The 24,398-nt window shown below is 34.9% G+C and overlaps 1 protein-coding gene across 1 annotated transcript in view; it reads right to left on the minus strand.

Annotated features, from left to right (window-relative positions):
• Positions 1 to 24,398, minus strand: part of ASCC3 (activating signal cointegrator 1 complex subunit 3) — a 241,478-nt gene that overhangs the window by 57,620 nt on the left and 159,460 nt on the right. Inside the window, exons 20-30 of the mRNA XM_026038316.1 lie at positions 22,196 to 22,372; positions 19,885 to 20,110; positions 16,474 to 16,628; positions 12,718 to 12,816; positions 12,057 to 12,225; positions 9,966 to 10,186; positions 8,399 to 8,484; positions 6,666 to 6,832; positions 6,384 to 6,529; positions 6,161 to 6,281; positions 4,064 to 4,206 (exon numbers count right to left, since the gene is read on the minus strand). Coding sequence (XP_025894101.1) covers positions 4,064 to 4,206; positions 6,161 to 6,281; positions 6,384 to 6,529; positions 6,666 to 6,832; positions 8,399 to 8,484; positions 9,966 to 10,186; positions 12,057 to 12,225; positions 12,718 to 12,816; positions 16,474 to 16,628; positions 19,885 to 20,110; positions 22,196 to 22,372 — 1,710 coding nt within the window. The remainder of the gene's footprint in view (positions 1 to 4,063; positions 4,207 to 6,160; positions 6,282 to 6,383; positions 6,530 to 6,665; positions 6,833 to 8,398; positions 8,485 to 9,965; positions 10,187 to 12,056; positions 12,226 to 12,717; positions 12,817 to 16,473; positions 16,629 to 19,884; positions 20,111 to 22,195; positions 22,373 to 24,398) is intronic.

A 24,398-nucleotide genomic window follows, 5' to 3' on the forward strand; every position in this document is an offset into this window, starting at 1 on the left:
CAAAGTACTGTGCAGTCTTTGGAAGACTAACTGTTGTCTCAACTCTCTGTATACCTTTCAACTTTCTGAACACTGGGAACACGGGTATTGAGCAGGAAACAGTATGTCAGATATGAAATTCAAGGATAGCATCCAGGAAGAATCATGTCCTGTAGCATTTGACAGAGCTACATTCTCCAAAACAGGTGGGGTATTCCTATGTGAAAGACCCACTAGACCATGAGGGTGCCCGCACACAGACCTTTGCTCAGCGAGTCTGCTATTGCCATCGAGGAGCTGCAGAACACAGGACTTCCAGGCAACTGCAAAGCTGGTTACATGGCAAAATGAGCCCTGTTGATGTATTACTAAAATATTCTTTGTAACTATTGTAGAAATTGATGTGATAAATGATAGATAACTTTGAGAATGAAAATATGATGTTGGACATATCAATGGAACCTGCAACTTAAGAGTTCTCAAAACTCAGTTGCAAAACATGTTTTCAGTACACAGACATAAAACGAAACCCCTTTTCAACTATAATTCAGTTGCTCCTCTTAGATCACTGGTTTCCCTGAGGGAGAGTGCATCTTGTACCATTCCTCCACATTCCTCCATGATCCAGGAATGGTGTTTTCTACAACGATGGGATGAAAGAAAGACCCTGCACTTCATTTACACAAACGAATTCGTATTCCTGATGATTCCATACACATTAATGTCTGTCACTGCTTGTTTTTTTTGAAACATATCTGATTAAAATACTGTCTGAACCTGATACCTGGAGCTGGTTGGCAAAAGGCATGGATTTGCCTGTTATTACAGAAGATTAAGACAATCCTGGGTCTGGAACTTTGTAAATAGAAGGGCCCTGCATATGCTACAAATAGGAGTCTGGTTTGGGGCTACACCTACACAGAGAATCTTGATAAAAAACACGATCTATGGAAAAGATGAGGGAAACTGATAAAGAGGAATCAAAGAAGAGTACTGGTCGCTTTCTCCCCCGATTTTTATTCTGCTTTAAATCTGAATCTGTTCATCACAAAATAAGCTGCCATGAAGGGTAAGAGAAAGGAATCCATTTTTAATGACAGGCAAAATCTGTATCTACCTCAATATCTATCTTGCATATAGTTATAGATTGCACTGTGTATAGCATTTTAAGTAGCTTTGTAAAGTCTGTCCACTGAGTAGATAACACATACATAGACTAACATTTGGCTGTTGCACGACAAAACCAATTACACCAGTGAACCAATGAGTTCTCAAAAGAGACATCCTTTGAGACCCATCAGCCAAAATTAATATCAGACAAATAAGGCTGAATGAAGAAAAATGCCAAAGCCTGTTGTAAAGCTTGTAAACATCCTATGCACCCTTTATAAAACAAAACAAAACAGAATAGAACAAAAAGAGGTCTTTTTTTTTCTACAGGACCCTTCCAACCTCAACCATTCTGTGAAAAAAAATTTATACCCCAACATACTGCACAATTAACAGTTCTAAGTATTTTGAAATCCAAGACTACTCTGGTGGCTGAAGCCAAACACGAGTAACTGGCAGGCTTCAGAAATGGTTTAAAGCCAACTAGCTGGTCCCTTTATATTCTGAAAAACATTTGCGACAAGTGTTTGGAAAGCTTTTAATAGCTATGTATGCACCAGTTTTAGCTTTATTTATTTATTTACTTTTTTTTTTTTTTTTAAAGCTGAGGCATTATGTAGAGAATTTTGCCTATTTCATCGAAACTAAGTTTGTCTTTAACGTAACCTCAGGTAGCTTTAATTTAATACATAAATTAAATTATTTAATTAATACTTAAATATATTTTTTGAAAAACATTTTGAAAACATTAAGAAATGTTTTCTTAATACATTATGGATAAAAAAATCAAGCAGTACATAAGCACTATCACTACTACAGCACTTTTCTCTCTGTGTGTTTTTTTTCCCTCAGTAACAATGGAAGCTTAGACTAATTTTGCTCTTTGACAAAATCAAATGAGAAGCGGTCCAATAATTCCATAAAGAAGAGACCCCTTGAACCTGAAGGTACTTCAGGCACAACTGCGTTCTGTAGAATGGTGGTAAACTAGAACGACTTAGGACTCAATCCTCAGTCTTTTATATTTATGTAATCAGATCTGAATAATCTAGTAGGTATCTTTGTTGTGTTCCAAACCCTATGATTGTTAACCCAAATACAAATAATAATAAAAAAAACCCAAACTAATAAATTCAAAGTCTCTTTATCCTGTCTGGTCCCTCTTTCAAAAACTTCAGAGGATGTCCCAAGGTCTTGGGGGTACCACCAAACTGACAAGCGAAGAGGTAAGAAGTTCCGAATTCAAAGATTCTTAACAGAAAACGTTTTTATCAAGTCTCTCTTTTGTAAGTGAAGAAACTTGAGTTATGGTTCATTTAGGGTCTGTGGGAACTCACAGCACATGGGGAAACAGAGTGATGCCAGTCATTTAGGACAAGCCTGGAGGTGAGATTACTACAGTAAACTAGTACATCTCATTGGCGTGCTTTACTAGACAGTAATAGCATTGTTGTGAAATGTTTCTGTTATGCTCAAGAAAACCAATTAAATGGAGATTGTACAGTTAGAAAAGCAGCATCAGATCGAGACATGTTTTAGCACTAGCTTGTTAGGAGTGAACCAAGACATCCATTTTCTATTCTAAAATCCATCCAAAAGATGAAGGATACAGATGTTATGCTTTATCTCACAGAAAAATCACACTCTTTCTTGCAAAGAGTGAACAAAATCAAATAATCTTTTCATCTAGAAAGTTATATTTTTCTTGGCATATAATTTTTGATGTACAATTCCATAAATATTCATAGAATTGTTGAATAAGTAATCTGGATGCTGTATTTACAGGCCATGTGTTCTTCTGTGTTTTGGCCCTATATTATAATAGAAATGCCTATGAGAAGGTATGCAAGCATTAGGGAAAACTGACTTTCAACATCTAGGAGATGTGAATAATAATAATAATAATAATAAGCATTTTAAAGCAATGACATACTATAATCAGCATCATTAGTTCAGAAGGAAATAAATAATTCTGTATTCAGAGCAGGTGCACAACTCAGTGTGGTAAATAAAACCTAGTGAAAATTTTGAACAATACAGATAAAAAAATAGTATCAAACAGTGGCTTATTAACTGAATATTATTCCTGTTCTGTAATAAATGAAGGATTCTTTCTCCAAATTATATGAGAAAAAATAATTAAAGATAATATCACAGAATAATATCATAGAATACCTTAATAAACCTAAATTGCAGCATTTCTTTATATCCGAATGTTTGACTTTATCATCTTAATATTCTTGTGAGACAGCTTCTGCCAGTATCTTTATTATATTTTTATAATGTCTAGTTATTTCATTAACACACAAAATTGGAACATTTCTAAGCTACTACTCTGCAGTATATACTCATATATATGTACAATCTATGTATTTATAAAAATGGATGGACATATATGGAAGATATATCTGTATCTACATTTATGTATATACATAATGTACATAAATATATACATAATATATTTATACAATGTACCTGCATTTATATGTATATAAATACATATGTATATACACAAATACACATACATCAAGATATCTAGTAAGACCAGCTTTACTCCTGAAAGACTTAAGGAGATATGGTTAAAATTCCAGCTTCAACCAACATTGACATCTATATGCCACAGATTTTCATCTGCAAACTCTGGACAACAGTATTCCTCTTTCTTTTATTCTTTGTCTTGTCTTTGTATCAAAGCCTCGCACCATGTGATGTATGTTGTCTGAGACAATGGAAGTAGCATTAGTAATACATATGCAAGAAAACAAAGATAAAAGAGCATGCTTTCTTCAAGATCAGATCTTGCAAAGATGCTTGTAAGATCTTAATGCTGATACTATTTTTAATCCATGAAATCCAGTGTACACGTAGCTACTGCAAGATCTAGTCTCACATCACTTTTCTGTTGCAGATATATTTTCTTTTCAATCAAATATTGGTAAAATTAAAACACAGGTAGCAGGTAAAATTATTCTACCTCTCTTTCGTCCATCTTCAGCCATTGTTTTGGATCATCCTCGGTGGCTAGGAAGGCAATCAAGTCTAAGGCAGTAAGCCGTGTTTGTCGTCTGGACGACACAAAAATTAGGACAGGCTTGGCTGGAGAATGGCTTCGAATAGCTGTTGAGAGAAACCGACCTTGAGAATCAGGCCCCTTGACGACACAGATCAGTACTTCTCTCTGCAACACCAAAATGACCAGCAGAAAGACGTGTGTCCAGTCTCTGCTTGGCTTCCTAGGTACAACCAAGCTGTGCAAAAGCCAACTCAAAATCAAAAATCATGTAACTGTGCTTGAGTCTGACTCTGTTTGTCTTCCTACTGTGTCACTGGTCATAACTCCAAGAGTTTGAGAGAAGCAGTTAGAAAAAAAAAAACACAACACAAAATCATAACAATCTTCTACACCACAAAGCTTGCACATTTCCTATCTTGGCCCAATAAGTTATATCTTCCTTCCGTATTACAGCATGGCACCAGGGGCAAAGATGCATGTTTCTAGCTGATCCAGAGGACAGACTCCATAAATGTTAAAGCCTGCCTGCAAAAGATTGCTCCATGATACTGAAAAAGGAAAAAAAAAAAAAGGCACAACGATTAAGTCTTTTTAGGCTAGAAAGGAAAGTTTCAACAGTTGCTGTGCAAGGTGAAGGAGCTCTGCTTCTGTTGAGTGCCAATTAGTCTGAAATACTTTGGACATTTTACATTTAATACGTTTTAGCCTGCTTAAAAAAGCCTTTTCTTGCTAAGCTTGTGCTTGAAGTTTCAGATTGCAACAAAATTCTTATGGTCTCAGGAGAAAGAGTTGCAATGGAAATGCTAAAGTAACCATGACTATAACATATCAAACGAATGGGGAAAAAAGCCCCCAATAAATCATTTGTCTACAGATTTTCTAATATCGTCAAGTATAGAGTTGTATGTAGAGTTTCATATACTCTCTCTAAATCTGATATGAACCCATTTTATGTGTGTTTTTTCTCATGTAATCCTCATTCTCCCAAACAATTTTATGCATTCATTGTTAATTTATGAAAACCATTTCACGCTATCCACAGCACACACTGTGTCCTGAATCATGAATACTACTCTGCCTGTGTGCCTGCAAATATCCACTCATCACACTTGTGAAATTATTGAAATAGGCAGGAAAATTCACGTGCATTTATACTTTACTACTATTGATGCCAATATATCTATATATTTTAAAAGCCCAGCATCTTATGGATTTTTGTCGCTTCAGGAACAGGTGTGGCAGAACAGCCCAAGACAGATTTATTGTTCATTAGTGTTTTTGTACAATGCTCTTGTGGAGGTGTAAATAATCTGAGCTGTCAAGATTGGTCTCTAGTCCACAATCAATACTTTTCTTCTGTCATAAGGCTAATTAAAGCAGCTAAAAAGTCACCTCACAAATGTCACTTCACAATCAACAGCAGATCACATTACAAAATTTATTTTGAAGGTTATTTTTCATTGATATAATAAATATTTCTTATGTAACCAAAGCAAAACATGTTCCAATAAAATATGAGTTTTTCTTAAACCTGTCCTGCTTGCCAGCTTTGTTAAGAATAAAAAATTGAAAACAGAAGCAAATCTGGATACACTGCAAATTTTGAATTTTATGGTTATTGCCCTGAAAAGAAAATTATGTGAGGTTAGCCTGACTTGCAACTTCTGTGCACAGTTTTTTAATGCGTTCATACAGTGGTACATATGAAAATACCTCAGCAGATAAATTATATGAATGGCTTTATTACATTTTTACAGAGAGGTTGTGGAGTCTCCTTCTTTGGAGATATTCAAAACCCACTAACAGAAAACACATTTTAACTCCCTTTCATTAGCACTAATTTCATTCTTCTGTTCTAGGCACATTACATTCCACTGCTACATGTTGCATTTGCAGCATACTTTATGTTACAGACAAATGGCTTTGGCTCATTAGCAGAGGCAGATTCCTCCCATATACGCCAGGAGAACATACAGTAACACATGTTGTAAATGTGCTGCAAATTAACTGTTTAAGTGCTCAGAACCATTCTTTCTTTTATCAAAAGATGTTGCTTACCCTGAAAAGCAGGTTTGTTCATGCTGGCCATGCGAGGACAGTAGTGCTGCCCCGGGAAGCCCTGAATGTGCACTTCCAGAGGCACTGGGCGCACCGATGGTCGGAAGTTGAACAAACCCATCTGCAAACAAGTATATTTGTTTTCAGGTTTAATCTTCAATTATCTCTCAGCTTTCGTTCAGCACAAACATGTTCGTACCGTCTTCAGAAATGTTTTTCCTACCTGATTTATGTTTAGCCAGTCGGCAAGGTCTCTGGCATTTGCTAATGCAGTAGATAAACCAACCACTCTTACTGGCTTCTCTGTGTGAGATGAGATGAAGTTGGTTCGCGACACAATAACTTCCAGTACTGGCCCTCTTTCATCCCCTAATAAAAGAAAAGTCCATTTAGAAAAGGAGAAAAAAGAAAAGTTTTGCATGCCAAAAAGTATAATCAGGTCATAAGTATGAGCACAGTTTTTCACCTCTAGCAATATTTCTGATTAAGTCCAAACCATGCATACCTAGTAGATGGATTTCATCTATGATAAGGATGGAGACTTTTTGAACATAGCTCCTGTTCTGCCAGCTTCTGCTGACACCATCCCACTTTTCTGGTGTAGTAACAATCAGGTCAGCCTGGGCAATAGCTCTCATATCCGGAGTCACGTCTCCTGTCAACTCTACAACCCTGTAATAGAGTAGGACACTTTTTCAGATAAAGTAGAATTTGGTTTTATGAATATTTAGAACATCTTTGATCAGGAGTATTCAAACATTAAATCTTAAATGAGACAAAACACAAAATTAAACAAAGTTGGTTTGGTTTTGGTCACACGCTTCTAGCAAGATTTTCATAATCATTTTAAGTAAATAAACCTGACTGTTTTCTTAGCAAACACTGTTTAAATACCAAACATTATTCTTCAGCAATACTACAGAAAAAAGATGAGTGCGAATACAAGACCTCAACTATCCATGGTTCCTTATTCAAATCGTATGATAAGATCTGAATTGTAGCCTCCTGCCACAGCTGGCTAGAAGCTTTCTGAAACAACAAGGCTGCTGCATCTTGTTCTGTATAGATCCCTGGTTTGAATAATGAGGTTAGATTGCAGCATACCTGCATTTACTGGTGAAGGTCCACTAAGACTAAAGCAGAAATTATTCAGGGAGACATTTCTGAGGAAGATTAACAGAGTTTTTTTTTCCCCTGAGTTGTTTGCCTTATTATGCTGTTGATTTTTATAAGTAGTATTTAAGATCATCCATGATTTTAGGCTGAAGTTATAGAATTGTTGATATTTCTAGGACACATTTTGTATCTAGTGTATCTAATGGAAATTCCATAAAACAACGTTTTTATTTTCAATCCATCAACATTCAAGCTGAAAGTAATAGAGTTAATTTTGTAAAGGAAATATTTTCAGGAACTATCTCAAAATAATTATTAATGTAAAAATAATATAGTTTAAAAAATGTAATCATATAATTATATATATTATTAATTTATAATAATTTAATTAATCCTCACAACTCATTAATAACACTTTCTCCCCTCTGATATTGCTGATTAATATGGCAGCTCTATGATAATAGTAGGAATCTCTTGTAGTTTGGTGCACACAGAACACCTTCTTCCACTGAAATCTATTGCACTTTTTGAGTTTTAACCTACAAAACTATAAGAAATTAAAAGGTCCCAACTAATGCATTTTATGACTGTAATTTTTGGCTCAAAAGAAATATAATTTCAGAATGTATCAACTGGATTGATATACATTTTATAAGAGACTATCCAGCTTTTTATGGATCATTAAAGAATTCATGTGTCTAGGGAATAAAAACATACCTTTAATTTATAAATGAAGGTTAATACATGAATACTAGTATACAGTTCATGAAACTTATAATGAGATATTCTTTAATCGAGGTTTCAACAGGAAGCTTATTTTGAATTCAATTTCAATGTCCAAGGATACTTCAGGGAGAAATCTAATTTTCATATATGTCATGCTACCATGTTATGAGCATAAAAATAGTTGGGTATCAACGTATGTGCCATTTTTGTTGTTTTTTTCTATCACTATGACAAATAGGGAGGGAACTTTTTTTTTTTAACTATTAGAAATTTTAAGGATAATATATAATCAATTCTACTTTGAAATAGTCAGAAGTGTTTTACAGATTTTATTCAAACTTGATTATATTTTATAGATTTTATTCAAACTTTCTTCTTAGGCAAGAAGAAACATACTTTTTACCGAGCTTTTCTTCAATCCTAACTTTCCAGTCCTCAATTCTCTCACGAACGAGTGCTTTTAAAGGTGCAATGTACACAGCCTGTAAAAAAACAAAAACAAAACCAAAAAAAACCCATAAAAACAGAAGTTGAAATTATTACATTTATTAAAATGCACCAACAAACAAATAGCTTTATTTTAGGCATGTAAGAATTAAACAAGCTCATTATCTGCAAAAGATTAAGGCATGAGTTCACTAACTAACCTACAACAGAATTCTAATTAAAATAGACTTAACATTTTTAAATTTTGCTCCATTCCCTGTGCCATTAATAGGCAAATAAATTAAGAAACAAAAAGCATAATTTATTGAAATAGAAGTACTTATCAAACCATTTCAAATCAAATATGGCCTTTTTTTAAAAAACAAATGCTATAAAACCTGGAAACCTCACATTCTGGAACAGAAATAATGACAGGCTCTAGGAACTAATACCTTACCTAATTTCTAGTTATATAATTTAATTATTAAAACACTGCAAATTAAATTTACAAGCTGATTAGCTTCAGTAAAATGTCACAATATTTTCCTCAAAGCAGCCTACTTTGTGAGGGGATATATCCCCTTGACATGCAGAAACAGGACTTATTTCCACATTTATGATTAAATATTCTGAAGCTTGATGTGCACTGAGCAGGAAGAAATTACATGAAGAATCCATATACACTTTTAAAATTGTTCAGCCAGGTTCCTCGCATTATTGAAACTTAAAAGAATACATGCATGTCTTTAATAACTGCCTAATTCTAAAAGATGAGCTAAAATGTATCTGTCTTGTTCATCTCAACATAGATTAACATATTAAATGAAGATACTAACATTTCAAAGACGGATAAAGGATTTATGTACATGATTTCTGTTAATTTCAGAGGCTACTCTGGTTAAATCTCACAGTCAGATACAACTATTGTTTCAAAAGATATTAAAGCTACCTGGATGACAAAATGGCTAAGTCAATATACAGACATATTTTCACTTTGAATACAGAGGTGATGAATTGCTCAGTTTTTAGGTAACTTGTTATAAGAAAACATAAAGATTGGCAGGAATAGAGAATTGTCTTGTAATGATTGATTGCAGCTGGTCTTGTTATACCTTTATAAGAGTTGGATTGAGTTGGATGTCTTTGTATGGCAGCCACTAACAGCTGTGCAATAAGACTACTGCTAGTAGATGAAAATTAAGCAAATAGAGCAAAAATTCTTAGAAAATACGGAATGCAGATAACAGGAAAGGAAAACTAGTATGTCTAGATGGCACGCTTTTATATTTAATTCCAGTTTTACACTAATCGACATATAAAGTTGATATCAAAGCATAATGTATATCATGCAGTACCATTCTGCACCATGCACGTGTAAATGTAAGTCAAATCCGATTTGCTATAGGCCTTTTACATTTTCAGACTGCTTAAAAAGACACTTATACTGACTACTATTACCAAATTTATTTTAAAATTTATTTTACAAATATTTTTTTTTTACATATTTAAAAATTTTTACAAAAGTTATTTTACAAACCTTTGATGTGGGATACTTGTTAAAAACTCTAAAAATGGCTAATTCAGCTGCAACGGTCTTTCCAGAACCTGTAGGTGCTCCAAGAAGTACATTACAGTCTGTGTGATAAAGTGTATGAAATATCTGGGTTTGGATAGGGTTGAAGTGTGTGAACTTGTACAGGACTTCATATTCTCGATGTCCCAAGGCTGTGATAGGCAATGGCTGAAGATCGAGGAGCTCTAAAAACACAAAATAATCGTGAATTCATGACAGTACATGCCATCACCCCCAAAAAATTATTTTGAAGCTAAAGATACTAACGAATGCTTTAGCAAGTGGAAAATTGCTTTACTTAAGTCCTGTATGACATAAAGCCCTCATTTCAGCCCTTGTTAATTATGATGAGGAATAACAAAACGCTAAAGTATTTCCTGTTACTATTCTGAGAGCCTTGAAACCAATTATTTGCATAAGTTAACCTTTTTCTTAAAGCTGTTTCTTTTCTTAACCAGTTGCAGTAAGTCCTAAACTCACTGTACTAGATTATATCTATACACAAATTCTTATGCTAACTGAAGGTGGACCCACAGGATAACGTAGTCTGCATACTTCAGATATGAGAAAAAAATTCTATTTAAGAAGGATCCTCTGGGCTTTCTAGGTCAATGAAGTAATACAAATCAGAGGGCACAACTAACTTTGACTTCCACTTCTTTAAAAATGTACTTAAAGCTACAGTCTCAATGAACAAACAGCCCTTCAATATACAATTCTTCGTATATCTTCAGGGCATCTGCTATCCAAACAATTAGAGATTGTGGAATTTGGAAGATGATATATATAACCAGATTGGATTTGGAATCCTACCAAATTAAGGAGACTGCAGTGATTCTGCTATGCAGATGCTTTCTTTGAAGTTTTTTTTTCTTCTTTTTCTTTTCCTTTTTGTGGATGGAGGTCTCATTGGCTTTCAGGGTGCTTCACATTAAGGTATGATATGGGAGTCATAAAATCTACCGAGGCAACGATGTCTGATATTCTTCACATGCTTTTCACCAATACCTTATGGCTATTTTAACATTCCCACTAAAACTATGATTCCTTGGGCTCTGTTGAGGAGAAAGAAGGTTTTTTGCCTAGCAGGGCCTCTATGTACTTCATTGTTGAGTGGGAACCAGATGGGAATTGAAATCAATTACCATAAATCCTAGAGGTTCCATAACTGGTGATGTGTAAATATCTTTCTGTTTCTTCTGAATAGTAGTCAGTGATCAGTCAATTAGATAAAAAGGTTACACATGCTTTTCCAGACAGTGTAGGTACAGTATAACAATAGCTAAACACTTCACAAACACATGTGAATTTATGCATGCCAAAGGACAACACCGCACGAGAGCTGCCTATTTCTGAATGAACTCACTTTGCAGACTGCTAGATGAGCCAAATGTGATTACAGAGGAAAGATTCTACAATGACATCAGGCACAATGAACGTATAAAGCAATTTATGTAGCCAGAAAAAGAATTAAAGGAAACAAATACGCTTCTGTGCCCAATGCTAAAAAAAAAATAGGAAAGGGAGGGGAGATACCACGACTTGATCAGCATTCCTGAGTTGAAATTAGATGTATGGTAACAGTGCTTTGCCATGATTAATTCGTTTTAATTTTTGAGAAAAGTATATGTTTTATATTTTCATATTTTTAATGGCTTATGCTTTGTCTTTGTAGAATACCACTTAGAATTCAAGGATCCAGTCTACCTTAATTTTGAACCAATGTAGAAAAAATACAGATACTGAGATAACACAAAGCATACAGATTTGACTAATTTTATATGATGGCTTCAAGGTTTATACTGAACCTGGAGTAATCAAAAAGTTGGTACTGCAGAGACAAAATAAGCTGCTTTTTAATCAGGATTTCAAAGTAGTAAACCATTCAGAGAGTTTTAGAGTTGGTAAAGTAATAATGTCAATAATACAAACATGTGACAAAGTGAATATCCATGCACCTTTCTATAATTAAGAGTTAGAGATTTATTGCATTAGCATGAAGGAAATCTGTATGTACAAGAAGCATTGAAATGAAATGATGAGATCTGAAATTACCTGTGTGTGGTGGATGTCTCTCTGGGAGAATCAAGTGCTGAAAATTGATGATACAGACAGCCTCTGCTCCCAGCCATCTATCGGACACGGCGCGAATGTAGTATTGAGAAGGCAGAGGTTCAAAAATTGGAATGGTGAACACGAGCAGTTGAGCTTCTTTAGTAATGACCTAGTATAAAAATCGTGCAGAGAATAACTACAGGGCAGAGGAACCAATAACTAAAATAGCACAGTTTGCCTTACTTTCATATGCATTACAAACACAAAGCAGTGACGTGTGTATGCAACTTCACGTGCAGAACATTCACTTGTCTGTATAAAACATTCTGCATTGAGAAGGGACTTTGATTCCATGGACTTCAAAAGATAAGCACAAAGCTCCTCTTCATCCTTTTTTTTTTTTTTTTTAATAGATAAAAACATTACAAGGTCTCTTTCACTTTCCTTTTTCATCTGAAAATAACTGTCCCACCAAGGAAGAAAGAATGCAACATCCGAGATTAGAAACATTTTTTGTGGAAGCCCAAGCTCATTATAAACACCTGAAAATGAAAGGGGGTGCTATTGATTTGAAAATCTCATTAGGTGCAAATGCTCGACATTACAAACCCCCATCTCATTATTTTTGCCTTACTGTGATATTCTGAATAAAATCTGTTACCTGTTTTTTCTGAATGATGAAGTACTCTGAATGATAAATGTGATCATTAGTAGGATCTTCTACCCATATCCACCAGGGCTCTCCAACAGTGCCATGTACCTTTAAGAGAAGAAAAGATAACTATGTTGTAGATTCTCAAGATTTGCCAGGGATATTGGAAAATATTTCTCTGTGCTCTACTGTTTCAAAAGAATACTAAAAAAAGAAAAAAAGAAAAGAAACTGGAGATGAGCCAGATAACATTTCTAATTAGAAGAGTCTAATAAAAGATTATGTTAAAGTATATATAATATACATGGGCATGATATAAATATAACTGATAGACTGAACTCCTAGGGTTTCTTCCAGACTTCTGAAAAACAATTCTTTCTCTTTCCTCCTTGCACTTGTGTCTCTGGGTCCTGTGGAGAGGAGGATTGCTGCTGCTGTTCAGTGGTCATTTCTCAGACAAATACAGTTGCAGTTACTTAAAAAAAAATGGATCCTGAATCCTGACACTCCTCTCTCCTCTTGTCTTTCTCCCCCTCCTCCAAGAAGATACAGCTGGTGGATTCAAAATGTTATAGTGTGATCTATTCACTGGTCCAGGTTGAAGTGAGAACATAGTGTGGGGGCTGGCTCTGGATGCTTCCTTCCCCATCTGGCAGCACCGTGCTCCAGCTTACACTTTAATTTGCTTTTTTATCTTGCGTATCTGTAATCTTGGTAATGAATTATTTTGCAATGGCAGCCACAAAGCAGGGCTACACAGGACGCTCAAGCCTGAAAAAAGAGTGAATGATACCTGTACCAGCATACTTGAAATTATGAAAGAAAAAAAGAGAAAAGTGTATAGCAAAGCAGTATGGAAGTCGTATTATTGAATGAGGTTGAATTTCTGAGGTTTTTACAGATTGAGAGAAGGCAGAAAAGAAGCAGGAAAGTGAAAAAACGTTGGAATTATTCCTAACCTTGGTTAACATGAAGAAAACACAAAGTGCACTGTTACTCATAAAGGCAATTTTAACACTACGGGAATCTAGTACCAGTCCACTGTTTTCAGCACAAGTCAGTGTTTAGCATATGCTGTAAAAACACTCTGCACCACCTTTCTGAGGCAAAGAAAGGCATTGTAGAGCTAAGATATTTTTTTTTCTGTTCTATTTAACATGACTGCACAGTAGATAAGCAGATGCAGAGAAACAACTCACTGCCGTTCACTTGCAATACGTTTGTACTTCATTAACAACTTCAGTGAGAACTAAAGACATGACAGGCAGTAAGACTGCAGAAAGACATAGTTCACTGCAGATGATGTTTTGGAATATCCTAGTGGGACCATTACCTCATCTGAGCATAGGAGACTTTTTAAGAGTGAGGAAAAGAATTAGAACAGTAGAGGAAGTTCAAAACTCAGAATTTTTATTATGAACTGCCATGGCATGTTTGCTTTGGAGCGGTCAGTGACAAAGCTGCATGGGGAAAAAAGAGCTGTGAGTGAATAAGCAACTCAGCTCTGCTCGACAGGAACGATGCCCAAGAACCCTGGGAGCTTGTAAGGACTGACACCTACCTGTGTTTTGGGCAACCAGCGCCCTAAAACTGCATGCTTGATAAAGGACTTGATGGATGGCTAATTAATACTAGCTGCATTCCTGTGCACTGCAATAAGATTTACTTGCCCTGTTCGGGTATATTAATAGCCTCGTTGTTCTAACCATATAATAAGAATTTACAGTTGGGATCTGGCTTACACACTTTTACTAAACTTAAGGGTTCCCAGCATTGAAAACTGCAGCCATTAAAGATAGATAAGGTGTCATACTGCACCTTTTCCAAAACATATTTTCTTGTCTTTTTCTAGCAAAGGCAAGTGCAAAACTGTGAGGTGACTGTCCCAGCAATAAGTATCCAGGTAAAGGAACAGCCCTAAATAATCTAGCTATCAATTCTGGTTCATTTTTGTTTCATGCAGTAGAAATGCAGACAAGCTAGGTGTTTCAGTTTGGTTTGGTATTTTGATTTTTAATATTCCTAATAATATTCTTAATAATATTCTTCTATTAATATCTGGTTCTGATTTTGAGTCTTCTCATTTCTGAATGGGAACTTCTGCCAGACAGCTTTCCTGCCAATTACAGCTATACCTGTAAGTTTCTATAGTCTTCTGAGTGGCCTGGGAGACTACTGTGTGATGATGGAGGAGCATTTCAGAGTTTTGGTGACTGAATTTAAAAGACAATTATCCATGTTTAATGACTATTCCATTTTTAAATCATTTGGGCTATTTACTGTAATAGAAGTTTTATTTTACTAAGAAACATCAAGTTCAAACTGACAAAAATAAAAAGCTATCAAAACGTTCAGAAGCTTTGCAGGTTCTGATGAATACTAATATAGACACTCACACCAGAGCAACTTTTTATGTTGAACTGAAAAACATGTTCATAATGTTTCCAAAGTGGCCATTAAGAAATACTGTAAGGAGGGGTCACAGCAAAGCTTGGACAAAAATACATTTTCTGCCGAATGTTTAGATGTTCATAATTCAATTATCAGAGCAGAATACTGAGCAGAGCACTTTTTAAGTTGGAAAATCTAGCAGAAGACAGATCTTGTAAAAAAATCTAAGAAAGGATTTAGAAAACATATTATTAAGATATAATTTAATTAGAAATGTGGAAGCTGCATAAGTAAATGCAGAGAAGATTGAGCGATAAAGATTTGCTTAAATCCTTAAAATGCCTGTTAGCATTCTGAAATACTGCATATAAATATGGCAGCAGTTAAACTGAATTAGGAATACATTTTTTTTTTTTGTTAATAAATCCATGTGGCAAACAAAAGCTATCTAAAAGCTATATTTGGATCTTTAAACTCTCATTCACAATCCTGGTGAAGCTTCCAAAGTGAAGGAAAACTCCTTTAGGAAAGTATTCTAAATATCTAAATGAAAGCAAATGAGTCTAAGGGACTCATAACTTAATTTTTAATAAAAGAACAGAAACTTAATAGTGATTTTTCAAAATTATAATTTCTCTCATCTCCTAAGGGAAGAAAAGGACAAATACACTTGCCTTTTGGGTACCTTTGCCTTGCTATACAAAGTTGCAGGAGAAATACCAGCAACAATACAATGCCCCCATGTGGACATTCGTATTTAATTTAGATCTGTCTTAAAGATTTTCTAATTAAACAGATTCTCAGTGGGCAGGTAGGGGCGTAACTAATTTCTCGGCTAGTTCAACTCCTTTTCTTTAAGCTGCACTATAAACCAAGGATGCACATAACTCCTAACATCTCTCAGGTTCTCTGTTCATATAAGCTAGCGCAAAAAGGCACCTATCTTGTGATTATATATTTTTAAAGTCATAAAGAGCAGCAGAACCTGACATACATGAACTATGTTTTAAAGGGACATTTTCTGAGTTTGTCATTCACTCAGAATGCCGGCCACCTGCACATCCCTCTTTTTGCTTCTCCTCTCTGGGCACACAGTCCTGAAATCCATGTGTCTGACTCCTGTTACTCAGTGTCAGCACTTGTTCAGCATGTTCTAAGGAGCACAATGCCGGGAATAAAAATATGAGTTTGGCTAGTTTATTTTGCAAAGTTTTTAAAGATCATGCCCTTCCTATTATACAAATTGTTTAATCTCATCCTAACATCAAAGCTCTCCCGGCAATCACCATTTTTATTGCGGCAGGCAGGTGAATGTTTCCCTTCCTTTCTCCACATCTCTTCTTATTTATTTATTTATTTTATTTATTTATTTACCTGATCATTCCACGTGAAGTCGGGAGTGATGCTGAGGCGAACGCGGAGCACCGTGCGAGTGATTGGCTGAATCGTCGCTTCCATTGCGATGGAGGGGATTTGATGGACGCACTGTTTTACCTTTAACCCTATCTTCACATGATGCAGCATATGACCTGCCAAGAAAACATTCCGTGTAGCAAATTTGCATTTACGGGGAATATAACACAGCTCTGACTTTCAAATTTGGTTGCAGAGGGGAGCATTACTGCTTGCTTGTGTTGCTGTTGGGTGTGTAAATGTCTGACTCTCTTGACCTGGCATGTCTGAGTATTTTGTAATACTTAACTTGAATTAGCAATTTAGAGCTCAGAAAAAATCTGTATTAACCCCCCTGTTGGCTGTAACTAAGGGTTAAAATAACTAATTAGAATTCACACTGAAAACATATTATGTCAAGCTAGTTCCCTTTACTTTACTGACTTTTTGACCAGGCTCTTACCAAGCCATATAGCTCTTTTTTTTAAGGCATGAATACTGACCTTTTAGTGAAGGACACACATTTGAACTTCTATAATTCCCATGTGGCAATTGAAAGTACACAGAACATTGTGTTTTCATAAAACTGAAGGGTGTGAAGGTAGTTAATGCTTAAAAATGCACACAACTAGTAAACACCTCACAGCAGCTCCCACCTCTCAGCACAGAGCAGCGTGGAACACAGACAAAGGAACAACTAAAAGCTGCAGCACAATTCATTTTCTATCATTAACCATCATCACTAAGGCAAGAAAGTAGTTATTTTAATAAGAAATTACTTCTTAGTTGTATTTTACAGCTGAAATACCCATTCCTCTATTCTTCATTTCAAATACAATACCTAATACTGCAGAAAGTAGGCATTTTTTTTTCCTGAAAAATATCAATTTTGTAGTTTATTTAGGAAAATGTAGTTGATTTGCATTTGCACTGCAATCGGTTTTACAATAATTTGAACATAATTTAAATGTAGTCAGAATGGTTTTATGTTCTTGCTATTAAACTACCTTGCAAAGGGCTGCTGGTGTTTACTGATGCCATTATGTGTTTCTCATGTACACTTTCCTATTTAAAAAAAAAACAAAGAGGGAGAGAGCCTATTATTTTTTGTGCTGTGTGTAAAGAGAAAGCGTGATACAAATCTTCTGGCAGACTGTTCCTGACATAGGTATTTATCTACAATATTAGATACTGAATAGTGATCTTAAGAAGGATATCCTCAATCTAAAATTTGACCCCATATTTAAACAGTTTAGTTTGAATTTGTAAAAAAGTGCACCTTTAGTAAATTCACTTGTAAAAAGCAAAACAATTACCTTAGTTCAAGTTCATAGTACAGGCAGCATGACAGCACACTTGCACTGTTGCTGGCTTTTGCAATTGCAAATCAGCCTTTGCAAGTCATGTGAATTGTTCAGTTATTCGATTCAATACATTTATGTAGGGAAATTGGCTTTTTCCAATTCCAAAAAAATCGCTAATTCACGGCACATTGGAAAACAAGCTCTGTGCAGACAACATGCTCAGGGATAGCTGGGACCTACCAGATGTTTTTCTCTCCCTCAGACACGGAATGACTCAGCCCACTAACTCCTGTCTTTTGATTCCACCTCCAAGTCAGAACAATGTTTAAAAAGTAAGAAGCTCTCTGAAATTAGCACTAAGGAGACAGACTGAGAACAAGCTAGCAACTGGAAACTGCTTCTTCTTTCACTTCAACATGGCCTTGATTTAAAATAGAAATAAAAAGGACAATAATAATAGTAAAAAAAATAAAATGAGAGAGTGTTCTGCCAAGTAAATATTTCCTTCAAAGCCTTGGTGGCAGAAAAAGAGGATGGACAGCAAGAAGTATGTCAAGTAGCAGTACTTCTAAGTGATGTACATATCAACTGGTGTTTATAAGGCTAATGAATATGAAATATCATTACACAGTCATCTAAACCAAGTGAAATCCTAAGCCTCAACTACTTTTAAACTAAGCTAACATGAAAAAGACCCTTCATGTAACATTTTAAATGTATATTTCTACATTTCCACTTTGTAAATACTACTTCCACTAAACTCAAGGTAGTTGGTATCTGGTCATGCATCTTAATAAAAATTTTTTGTTTCGCCAGGGGCAGATGCAAGGAGAAAGAAGAACAAAACAGCAAAGAATAAAAGCACTGCTACAAGCCACTGACAACTATTTAGATGTTAAGATAATGCTATATAAGTATACAACAAATTAACAACTTGTACTTTTTTAATTCATGAGATATATCTCACAATAAAATCAGCATTTAGATGTTTTACTTCTAACCATTTAAAATTTATATATTTTAAAAAACAAAGTCAGCTTTTGAAATTTTCTTATATTCCCTTGATTTAACTTCTTAATCAAAAATAGTCTCAAATTCTGCAAACTTTTAATATTGGTTCAACTTTTTTCAACCTAATTGCAGGCATGTCACAAAGCTCCCCAAATCAGATATGCATTCTCTTATCAACTGAGAGAAATGTCAAGTAAGAACTCAAAACCTTCTATCAAGCAGTGATTTAAAGTGTATTTTCTTCCTAAAATTAGGATGATTTTGAAAGCGGACTTTTGTTTCTTGACCTTGTGTAATAGGTGTAAGGAAGACTAAGATATAAAGGATTTTCCCCCACACTGAATCAGAAGAAATACTCCTTCATAAGATAGGAAAAATAAAGATATAAAGATATTGCACACAGGGAATTGCTTTTCAACATCAACTAGCTGGCGGACAGTTTATACACGACAGTTTATACACACACAGTAGAAATTGTCATTATTTCTATCACTATGCTTGTGGATTTTCTCATTATCAATGTGTCAAATCCTTTAAAAAATTCCATTAAGGTTTTGTTGCAATGACACCAGTGACAATGAATTCTCCATGTTCAATGAAAATTAATGCAGTGTTTCAGAAGCAGGTCATTTATTGATAGTATACCTGGACATAATAATCTGCTTTCATTCTTTTTCACGTTAATAGTGTTTCAGAAAAAAAAAAAAAAAAGAAATAAATAGCCAGATTTTGCCAATTGGCAAAAATAAACAGACGCCTTTTACAGTAGTGTATTACACAATGTGAGCAAAAAAAAAAAAGGAATCAGGAATTTTATCAGCATATTCAGACATATGGCTTTTGCACAAGTGTTCTGGATTGGCAGAACATGGGGTCAGTCTCACCCTCAACGTGCAGTCATATAACAAGTTGTGAAGGTTGAACAAACCTTTTTATTGGCCAGGCCATCATACCGTAATAAGGTGCTTACATGACTTCCAGATCTGAGTGTGGCTGTTACTGAATGCCTCAGATTTAGTTCGAAGCCTGCCCAGAGTTTGCGACTTGCAGGTGTAGATTAACACTACTGATTTCTCACCTATTTCATCTTTTCTCATGTCCTTCATCTTGTCTACGGTGAGATTCTTCTCTTCCAACTTTGCGAGCACTGATGGTGGCAACACTGAGAACTGTCTCAAGGGGCTAACCCAGCCCCACAGCCGCTTGTCAATGACTTTGCTGAGATTCAGTAGTCGATATGTCATTGCAGGCCAACGTTTCCTAAGGGCAATCTCAAAAAGAGCTCGAACAATACGAGCCGCGTTCTGAAGAGGGGAGAGAAACAAGCAGAAATGTTGCAATTCACTCAAGTATTCTTTGTAAAATGAAAAGGATCCCATAGACCGATCTTAGACAAACCATAACAATAGATTTTTCCTTCCAAAATGATTCCAAACATTCTTGAGAACTTTTTATCATTCCTTCACTGTCTGATGGCAAAAATACCTCATGACTGCTTAAAGATACTATGAAAAGATGCATGTGCAAATGATTAAAGTTGTAGTGGCAGGTCTGTCATCAACTTTCATGACAGTTATGCTCACACTAGCAAATTCTACACTCATGGAGTCTCACTGACTCCTAATCTACTTTACTTCCCCAGTCACCATCCTCCTGCTTTTCCCCCATATAATATACTCAAACTCAATTTATACTTGGAAATTGAAGTTTTATTCTTTTTTTTACCTTTGTTGTGCTTCTGTAACAAACTCCCACTTTATAGTAAATTTTGCAGCACTTGCACAGAAGTTTAACAGTAGTGATTTTTACAATCCTACTGTACAACCAAATAGTATAAATCTGCTTTGGAGTTAGAAAATTATTTATTAACATAGGCTCAAAAGATGCCGATCTTATCCTGAACAACAAAGTTACAAATTTTCTTTCATAAACTTATGAAACACTGTTGAAAAGATATAATTTTTTTCCTTTTGGTCTACCAGTGCCAAGTACTATGCTGGATTAGCAATTCTGTTCTTGAGTCATTAAATAAAATGCAATCATTCTCTACTGGCTCTGCAATGCTACCAGGAATAAAAAATAGATTTTTTTTGGCTATGATAGGAAGCATATGTTACTAAAGAAGCCCATTTCTTCTACTTAGAAAGGATGAATAATTTTTTTTTAACAGTCACTCCCCAATTTAAAAGTTTCACAATTTGTAGCTCTTGTTCTACATGCAGAATTTATGAAGGTCTGAGAAGATGACTATGTTGCCTCACTAAAGATGCTATAATTGAGACAGACAAATAAAAGCAATTGTCTTGAAAACAGAGATTAAAAGAATCATACTGAAGATGGCCTTAGTGTGCAAATACCACATTTCTTTTTTTGTGTGTAATATTTTCAGGCTATCTCATTCAGATCTATCTCTACGTGCTGTAAAATGTAAACTCTTAGGAAGAAAGAAACATTACCATGAAAATACTGCCCAAGAGCATACATGTATGCTTTACAGTATTTAACTCCCAGTTTTAGCAACAACTAAATACTACTTGTTTCCTAAAACGTTGTGACCTAGACAAAAATGACTAAACGGAACATGTTTAAATATGTTGTTTAAAAAAAAAAAAAAAAAGACAAAGATATAGGATGGCCTAAAAGCTAAAGCTTTATAGCCTACTTTATACCCTTACTATTAAACATCTGGAATTGTCAGGACTCTCACTTCTAGCAAAATTTCAAGCAGCACTTTTTTCTTTCTAAGACAGGCTTTAGCCGAGTAAGCAAGCATTTCTATCTCACATACTTTCAATTCTCATGTTATTTCGTGTAAACACAAATAGCTAAACATGCTATAAAACTAGCAACAATACAGGTGTCAAGTTAAGCCAACAAATAAATATATAGGCTAGTATGTAAAGCTACATGATAAGTGTTAGCAAAAAAATTGTAAAAGAACATCTTTCTTGTGTTTGTAAATTGTAAACGTTTGTAAATAAAACATACTTTGTTTTGTAGAATAAAGTATAAAAAATCCACAAAACAGAAATAGATTGCAACAGTTATACAGAAAAGAAACAGAAAGTTAGAATAATATTTATATACAACTAATACTGAAAGTATACAAGAAATACTAGATATTTCAGGCAATAGATAATACTCACAAAAATAAAATCTGAATTTAACAAAAGATTCACTAGTCTTCTAAGTTAGACTTTTGTAAGTCTTTTCCATTTAAACAGTAAACAACACAAAAAAGGGCTCTGATTTCCAAATCATTGCATTAAAATGTGCAAAAAAGCTTGCAGATCAAGGCCTACATACATAATTCATACAACATTTGGGAGGATGAAAATAGCTGTAGGCAGAGCAACAGATATATAAAATAAAATATGAACTATTTTTACCTGTGCAACATATGCGGAATCTGAAATAAGGGAGAAACTGTCCATCTCCCCTCTGCTAATATAAGTTTGAAGGAGGATATTTATTTTTCCATAATTGTTTTCCACACCTCCTGGAGCAGGAAGTTCACAAAAATCATTCAGTAAGGTATCCAGCTCTTCTATTTCTTCTTCTCGTACCTAAAACACAATTATATGTTATGAAGAGGCTGGAATAACTTGATAGAAACTTTTATACAGAAATCAAATTTCACTTATATCATAGTTATATTATTTTTAAATAGAGATTCTAGTTTTAAGACTGGAAAGAAAAAGGCAAAATCAAGTCTTCTGCAATATAGCTAATAGACTATAATTGAAACTATCTTAATAGTGACACAATTACATTTTATTATTCATCACCATCTATTAAGGTTGCCATTGACATACAAAAATTTGATATGCCACAAAATTGAATCTTCTGACCCTACCATCCTTCATCTGATGAGATTTCATTTTTTATTTGACCAGAGTAAAACCTCTGTCCATCTGGATTAGGGCAATCTTGAATTAACATTAAATGCATTCATTATAGTTACATAGTTTGCATGTGGTATAATACATTTTTAACTCAAAACTGTAAAGTACTATGATTCATGATATTAAAGTTTTCACTGTTAATAAGATTAAGTCTTAATATGAGTAAAGAAATATTCATATGTACAGCTTGAATAATGCATAACATTTCACATTCTCACTGATGACCCTCACATAGCAAAAAACAGCATAAATCTACATATTCTTTGATTTACTGATAGTCTGTTAGTGTAAAACTTATTTAAAGAGGGTAAATGTTTGGTCCCTGCAGGGAACCATCTGAAAGTAATTTCCATTTGGACCTGACTACCTGACATACGAAAGAGCTAAGGCAGTTGGGTTAAAAGCCCCCACTCTTCCACCACTGGTCCTACAGGAAGAAAAAAAGATGAAGGACACAACCATCATGGATGAGTCCAGTGTCAAGGGAACATTATTTTCTGCTTACAGCTATGTTTTTGGTTTTCTTTCCCACACTTGCATAACATAGCACAGGTCAAATCTCAACCTTCATTTCAGTTACTTGTGATATACCTATCTCAAAATACAGATTTTTGAAAGGTATTATAGAAATGCTTCATATTAAAAAGGACACAACTCATATCACACAAATGGGTAAATCCTGTGCAAATTCAGTAACCAATTTAGCATTCAAAACTGCACACCAAATCACTACAAACTGGAACTGGAGGCTGCAGTCTGGTAAGAAGAGCCAAATAATACAAATCTGAGAAAGTAAACTGGAAAAAATGCATTTTAGTCAAGAAGCAACATCAATAGCTTTAAATTTTGGGTACAGAAACATATTATATTATATTCTCCTTATGCTCTCCTTTCAAACATTTAATTATGCTAAAATTAGATCCAGCAAAATTTCACCAGCATCATAAAAAATACAAAATAAAAGCTTTTCATTCTGAGAATGTTGCATGCATCATTGTGAAATTTCATTCTCAATGCCTTCTATTAAAGAAGAGATTAAAAAACATACAATTTCTCCATCAGAAAAAGAGATGGTAATACTCAAAGAGAGTGTGTGCAAATATGTAAATATGCAGATAGTGAAGGATTCACATTGCCAGCTCTCAGAGCCAGGTGAATGACAGCCAGCTCTGATCTGTAATTTGTATAATTCTGGCAATGAGTCTGAACTAATAAATCCTGCTGCATGTGGTGGCACCTCTGTGAGATGGAAGCACAGGCAAACAAGCTCGTGACAATGCAATGCACTGTATTGTGTCCTGCCCAAGAAGGAGGCACAAGAGGTGCTGGAGATGACCCGAGCGCGACAGCAGCGCAATCTTCTAGCCTGCCCAACAGAATCCGTTAAAACAAACTTTTAGAGTTCGGTTTCAAAGAGATTGTCCCCGTGCCCAAAGTCTATCACAGAGCCAAGCCTGGTGAATCCTGCCTCATTTCTGATAGAGCAACTTGCTCAGGAAGAAATCTAATCCTGATTTAGACTTCAAATAGAAAACCCCTCTCATCCTCTGGTGCACCATTCCAATGGACACTAAGGTTCACCTGTTAATAATTGAGAAGCTGAAAAGATCTTAAAAGCATTTAACGGGAACTTTGAAAGCTCCATAGCTAGTTATTAAATGTGCACTTTAGTTTAAGATGAAATAGA

This window comes from Nothoprocta perdicaria, unplaced genomic scaffold, assembly GCF_003342845.1.
Source record: "Nothoprocta perdicaria isolate Ctin4 unplaced genomic scaffold, notPer1 scaffold_207, whole genome shotgun sequence".
Taxonomy (NCBI): domain Eukaryota; kingdom Metazoa; phylum Chordata; class Aves; order Tinamiformes; family Tinamidae; genus Nothoprocta; species Nothoprocta perdicaria.